This window comes from Glycine max, chromosome 11 (genome assembly GCF_000004515.6).
Source record: "Glycine max cultivar Williams 82 chromosome 11, Glycine_max_v4.0, whole genome shotgun sequence".
Classification (NCBI taxonomy): domain Eukaryota; kingdom Viridiplantae; phylum Streptophyta; class Magnoliopsida; order Fabales; family Fabaceae; genus Glycine; species Glycine max.
Genome location: NC_038247.2, coordinates 1958662 through 1965761, shown reverse-complemented (window position 1 = coordinate 1965761; position 7100 = coordinate 1958662). Strand labels below are relative to the sequence as shown.

Sequence of the window (7100 nt, the reverse complement as noted above, 5' to 3'; positions counted from 1 at the left end):
CGATCTTCATTTATGGAATATGGAATATCAGAGTGTTGATTTTTTGTTACTACTTACGGTAAAAATAAAGAAATAAAAAAGAAGGAGAAAAGAAAGAAGTAAAGAAGAGATGAGGGGGAATAAAAGAAAAGAAAAGAATTACTAAAATAGTTGGTACTGTGCGGGGTTTGACATTAAGGTGGAGCAATGAATGAAAGAAACTTTAGTAGTCCTAGTCCTCCATTGACATTGTAATCTGAGTTTGAAGGAAATCAAGAATCATCATCCATCGAAATGGCAGCAGCGTCGTCTTCTTCTCCTCCAAAGGACGAGGATCGGGAACAAGAGGAACAAAACCAACAGCCTCAGCCTCAGCCTCAGCCAGTCAAAGAGTGCGTCCACAAAACCAAAACGATTCAGTTTCTCGGACGCACCACTCCGATCGTTCTCCAAAACGACAATGGACCCTGCCCCCTCCTCGCTATCTGTAATTTCATTTCACATCCTAGGGTTTCTTCATTTCGCATCCTTTCTTTTTCATTCTTAATTCCTAAGATACCGTTTTCTCTATTGCCTCTCCTCACAACCAAACTCGATTGCTTTGCTATACGGAATTTAATCCTTCTCAATTATTGCCTCTGCTAGTTATCGATTATTATTGAAGTAGGATGACATGAAACTTTTCATCGTTTTTTTATCTTTCCGATTTTGAATTCGATTACCAACTCATATGAATCTTTCTGGTTTTTGGTGATTTCTTGCTGTTATTTTTCACACCACTCTCTCCCTTCGTGTTCGTTAGTGGTAGTTATCATTCTGTTATTTTTGGCTTGCAATTGTATGAACAAGTAATTTATTGATATATTCCACTTTTTTTTTATAGCATCCGAGATAATCATTTTGGCTCTACCGGAAAGCATATAACTGAAACAATATAACATATGGAAACCAAGGCTATGAATGGCGGAAGGTCAAAATTCCGTCGTATAAACATGCCATGGCGGGCCTCCCGTCACAAATTGCCTATGTTGGAGGCATCAAAAACACCACGTGATAGCGTTATGACGGGCACTATATCGGTGTATAACGGTTATTTATCCCACATTGATGGAAACACGGAAACAGTCTTGATTCCAAATATTTGGGTTTAGTTGCAACTTGCAAAGGAAAATTTATCAGAATCCACGTATTGAATCTCTTTCAGATTGATTCCCGGCCAAAATGCCATTACTCCAACCTGCTTGTATATCTATGTGTCTCTCTTAGATCTTGCCCCTCATATTTTTATCTTCAATCTTAATTGTGTCAATGCTTTCACTCTTCTGCCAAGGCACCCGTGTTCCTTGTTGTTCGGTGTTTCTCAATCATGAACCTTAGTACCTTACCTCTAATTGAATATACCAACGTTTTTCTTCAAGATCCATCTGTTTAATATTTCCCCACTTTTCCTTTTAATCCTATCTTATCTTGTGTGTCACATATCCATCATTACAATTCTCACTTGCTACTCTTATTTTCTGTCCTATGAATTGCAGCAAAAGTCATGGTATCAAAAACTTTCTTTAGCTTCAAGGAAAGGATATTATATGCCAGTAAATCTCCCCAATTCACTCTCCTATTATCTATTATTGGAAAACAATGATAGTTCTGCAAGAACTATCCACAGTTGTCAATAACACTAAATAGTGGCGCATTCATGGAATCGCATCACGTAGTGGTTGGAGCATGCTACAAAGATTGAATAGTGTCTCAGCTTCAAGTCGTGGCTGTGATAGCCAGACAAAATCGTGGCTGGAGTGGGACAGAATGAAACCCTAACTTTCTCAGTTACTTGCATGCACTCTGTTAGGAAGCAGCACCTACTGTTCTCCTTTCTGACAAACATCCATCCTTCTCCAGCAACATTTCCGGCGTATCCCTTCATTTACTGGTCAGCTGTGAGAATTTTTAGCTATCCTCAACCTCTGCAGTCTTTGTTCTCCACAGTTTCTGGTCATATGAGGTCATTTTCTGGTGAACCTCTTACCGTTTCCAGTCATCCATGTCCTTTGCTGCCTTGCTCTGTTCTGTCCCCATGTTGTTTTGTTTTGTAGTCTAGGCCTTTCATCTCACTGTTTTGTGCTCTTCTAAGGTTTACCCTTTAATTTTTTATTCTAGTTGGATACAGTAGTGTCCGCCCCACTATTTGTTATCCTACTATAGTATTTTTAGGTTAGCTGTTCTGCATCACTCTTTGGGATTGACTACGGAATTATCTATAGCAATCATCTAGCATAAACTATCTTGTGCTGATTAGGGCCACTCATATACACCACAAATGAAGTTAAATAAAGAACTCAAAGGCATCACTGTATGTTTTAATGATTACATATTCTCTTCTCCTGCTCTCATGATTTCTCTGACCAGCTACTATTCTTATTTTCATAGCTAGTCAGGTATTTCTCATCAAATTAATTTACTAAAGTGGAAATCTTCTTCTAACTTCAAGTCACCTTTGTGGGAATCCTATTATATTTTCCTTTTCCTTTTCTTTTGTACTATCTGGAAAGTTTGAATATTGGATCTGCACAAACTGATGCTCTCTTAGATGATAATTTTAAAAATTTAATTTAACCATTTGTTTCCTTATATGTCATGCTTAATTTTTGCACTCTAGAAGGGTTACTTGCAACATTTGTTTACTAATGGTTTATTGTTTATATATGGCATTATTGCAGGTAACGTTCTGCTGTTGAGAAACAACTTAAATTTGAGTCCAGATATTGCTGAAGTCTCACAGGAGAAATTGCTTTCATTGGTTGCTGAAAGATTAATTGATTCAAATAGTAGTGTGAATGTAAGAGTTGCATTTGTTATCACTGGAGACATTAAATCTTTTATGATACAAGTTGATTTGGCAATTTTTCTTATTGTCTTCTAGGACAAAGATGCAGGCTATGTTGAAAATCAACAACAGAACATTGCTGATGCAATTGACTTACTCCCTAGCCTTGCTACTGGAATTGATGTAAATATAAAATTTAGGAGGTCAGTTATACAGTTCTTCTCATTTCTTTGGCAGTCATGTGCATCATCCATCAACAATTTTGAACTTCTGATAAAAATTTCTTCAATTACAGAATAGCTGATTTTGAATTCACTCGAGAGTGTGCCATATTTGATCTGCTGGACATTCCTTTGTATCATGGCTGGATTGTTGATCCTCAGGTATTTTTTCCACCCTCAATCCAAATTAATTAGTTCTATCTTGTCATTCGACCTCAATCTACTGTGTCAGTTGCCTCCTTGTGCCACATCTTAAAATTGATCCTGCCTTGGATTATGATGAAAATTGTGTGGTTCATTGCTTACTGTAAATTTTAAATGGCCAAGTGATCTTTCTTAAATAAATATCAAAATACTTATCAAAATGTTATCTTTATGTTTTTCTTAAACAATGTGGGCTTTATTTCTTATTTTATGATGTGTTTATTTGATATTCAAATCTTCATGTTCTTTTGAGCCAGGATTATGACACTGTGAATGCAATTGGATCAAAGTCCTATAATGCCCTTATGGGAGAGCTTGTCTCTCTTGAAACACTAATCATGAATGTCCATCATGAAAATAATCCGGAAGATTGTGTTGATTTTGTGGCTGCAACAACTGCTACTCTTGGAGTTCCTTCTCCCAGTCTTTCAAAAGCCAGGTCGTTTGATGATTCTTCTCATTCTATTTCTGATCATATGCAAAGAAAAGGTGATCTAGAAGAAGAGGCAGAGTTGTTGAGAGTCTTGAAAATGTCCGAGGCTGAAAGTGATCCTGTTGTAGGTCACATAAATGGAGGAGAAATTTCTGTCAGTATGGATAGAAATATGTGTGATGAGGAGGTTATAAATACGGATTCTGGAGATAAATTAGGAAATAGCACTGGTGCTGGTAACAGTAACTTTCATGAGCATGGCCCAGAGCCTTCCTTATCAGATGATTGTGCTACTTCTGGCAAAGACCACAACGAACAGATATCTTCTACTTCTACACTGGGAGAGGCAGCTAATTCATCCTTAAAGACTGATGCCATAAATGACCTTCATCAATCAACTTATATGGGACCTGAAGAATCTTTTGACCTGAATAATGTGATTGAGAACAGCCTTGATGCATTGGTTCAGAATGAGAGTGAAGATATCCCATCTCCTGAAAAACACTCTGTCTCTTTGTTTGAGTGCCGTGCAGATGTTTCTGGAGGAGATGGAAAAGTCCATGATCAATCCACTCCTACAACTATAGATCATGAAGTTGTAGATGAGTCTCATGGACCTGATGCCACAGTATTATCATTCTCATCCCCTGGCCATACAAATTCAGATTCATCTAGTGTCAGATATCATCAAACTGATGTTTCTGGAGCATTGACTTCATGTGTTCAAGGGAGTGAGCCCATATATGAAGGAGAGGAATGCGTGTTGGATACAAGAACTGGAAATTTTGAGGATCGTGAACCTGTTTATGAAGGTGAGGTGGTACTTGCAGAACAGTCTGACAAAAGCACCTTAGCTGCTCCTGATCTAAGAGCTAAGGATGAACTTACTCCAGAACAAGGTACAGTGGTGCCATATATTGAAGAAGTGGATTGATTCTCATTAAAGTATTATTTTCTTAGATAACTATATATTATCTTATGGGAGACTTATGTCCATTTTTTATGGTCTTAGGTGAATTGATCAAGAGTTTCTTGAGGAATAACGCCAGCCAGTTGACATTTTATGGGTATGTTGACCTCTTGTCTTGTTGGTCTAGATAAATTGATCTAGTTCTGTGTTCCAATATATTTCTCTTTATTGGCTATGAAGAATTTTCCTTTCACATTTTGTATATTATAAATGCTTTTGCAGTCTTTTCTGTTTACAAGATGGGCTTAAAGAGCGTGAACTGTGTGTTTTTTTCCGTAACAATCATTTCAGCACCATGTTCAAGGTCAGTAAAAGTCTCAATTTTTTTTTCTTTTGCCATTTAGATTACTGATATCAAGTGCAGCCAGTAGCACATTTTTGTCATCAAGAAAAAATGTTGTTTGTCTTGCAAAGCCTTCATACTAAAGTTATTTTCTCTTATTCACAGTTTGAGGGTGAGCTCTATCTTCTAGCCACGGACCAAGGTTACATAAATCAACCTGATCTGGTCTGGGAAAAACTGAATGAGGTAAAACAGTATTGCTTTATGATCTTTTTATTGAGATAATTTTTTTTTTTTTTTATCTTTCTATGTTGCCACTGATAGATGTCCTCAATTAAACCTCTTGAAAACTGAAAGGTTATATGCTTGATTTGAGCTTCTTGGATACTTAGGTACAAGTCATGCAGGCAGTTTTCTTGGACTTATAGTAAATTATATGTGGATGAATCTTTATATAGTATCTTGTGTAGTTTCATTTTTTATTGTACTAATGGCCGACCATCTTATCCAAGTGAATAAGTAAAAGCTTGTTAAAATTATGTAATATTAAATTGCAGAAATTAATTGTGCTATGTACTTATCTTTCAGGTCAATGGTGATACATTGTTTATGACCAGTAATTTCAAGGAATTCAAGGTAGAAAACCATGAAAGTAGCACTTGGGATGAGAACAATGCTCTGACCAGCACTGCTGTATGTTATCTTCTTTAAATTTTAAAGGGGAAATATGTTGATCTTGCTTACCAATTTCTCGTTAATATTTAGACAACTTCACTTTTCAGGACTATCTTGCCAGCATAGATAGTGCAACACATGCAAGCTTAGATATCAAGTAAGTTTCCATGAAAACTTGTTAACTATTCCTATTTCAAAATTATAGTTTTAACTATTCAAGATGGTTTGGTAAAAATTCATCATATCTGTAACTGTGACAGTTCTGATCTGCAATTAGCAATAGCCTTGCAACAACAAGAGTTTGAGCAGCAGCCACCACGCCAGAATAATTCACAGCAGCAATCATCCATTAGTGGTAGCTCTAGACTGGTCACAGGTCCCCAGGTATATACTGTTTTGGATACATGTATACATATACACACAGAGACAGTGTTGTTGTCGGTTACCTGGGTATCTTATTGAGTGGGGCAGCCAATGGATGGGATCATTTTCAATTTTGTCGGGAATCTTTATTATTAAGTAGCAAATACCCGATCATTTTTATAGAACTTAACTATAATATACTAACAATGTAATTTTACACCGTCATCTAATCACAAGTTGTCATATATGATAAGATAGTTGACTTTTGTAATAAATACTTAAAAGTCATATATATGATAAGATAGTTAACTTTTGTAATAAATACTTAAAAGTCATATATATGATAAGATAGTTAACTTTTGTAATAAATACTTAAAAGTCATACTTAGAGTGATTTTTAATTTGTTGATAATGTAAAACTCTTTACACCAAGTGCATGGAAATTAAACTCTTTTCTAAGGAAATGATTTGGTGTTTGACTACTCCTACTAGCTCTGCTTATATGAAAGATGAAATTTTAAGAATTTTCTGGAAATACTATTTGCAGGTGGCAAGAAACACTGGAAGACATTCATCTTCATCAACATCTGCATCTCCCAAGTCTGATACAAAATCCAAAGATAAATGTATAGTGATGTGAATTTCACGAGCAGAGTTTGTTTAGAACCTTGCACTTTAAAATGCGTCGCCTTGATAATTGTACCTCGTTACAGCAATCTTATTCCTCATGCTTTGTATGTGATATTAGGTTAAGTTTCTTTTTGTAAATATTGGAAGTATATAGTGTACAACAGTGCTAGGTCCTTTTTAACTGTGACCACAACACTCAACCCTTCCCCGCCGTCACTTAATATTGTCTGGACTAACAAAATCCCAACCGTTGTATGGTGAATGATTGTGCAGCACTTTAAGTAGGGAATTAAAGCCCATTGGCATTCCACCTTTGTGTCCTCTCGATTAGATATTGTTGCCAACTTGCTAGATAGATGTTATTAACTGACTGGGATGTGCATGGTATTAAATTTTTAAGGGAAAAAGGTTGTGCATGGTATTAAATTTTTAAGGGAAAAGGTTGATTTTAAAATTTTGGAAGTGATATATTCATTTTTCTTTTCATACCCCAGTATTTTCTTGTAATGACAATTTTT

The 7100-nt window shown here is 36.0% G+C and overlaps 1 protein-coding gene across 1 annotated transcript; it reads left to right on the top strand.

Moving 5' to 3' along the window:
- LOC100797239 (ubiquitin carboxyl-terminal hydrolase MINDY-2) lies at positions 1-6892 on the top strand. The gene is made up of 12 exons (XM_003538665.5): positions 1-466; positions 2697-2815; positions 2900-3006; positions 3099-3186; positions 3486-4560; positions 4674-4728; positions 4854-4935; positions 5080-5160; positions 5503-5607; positions 5697-5746; positions 5850-5973; positions 6500-6892. Exons 1-12 carry the CDS (start codon positions 274-276, stop codon positions 6590-6592), a joined length of 2172 nt encoding a protein of 723 aa, XP_003538713.1. The 5' UTR covers positions 1-273; the 3' UTR covers positions 6593-6892.
- The last annotated feature ends 208 nt before the right edge of the window (positions 6893-7100 follow it).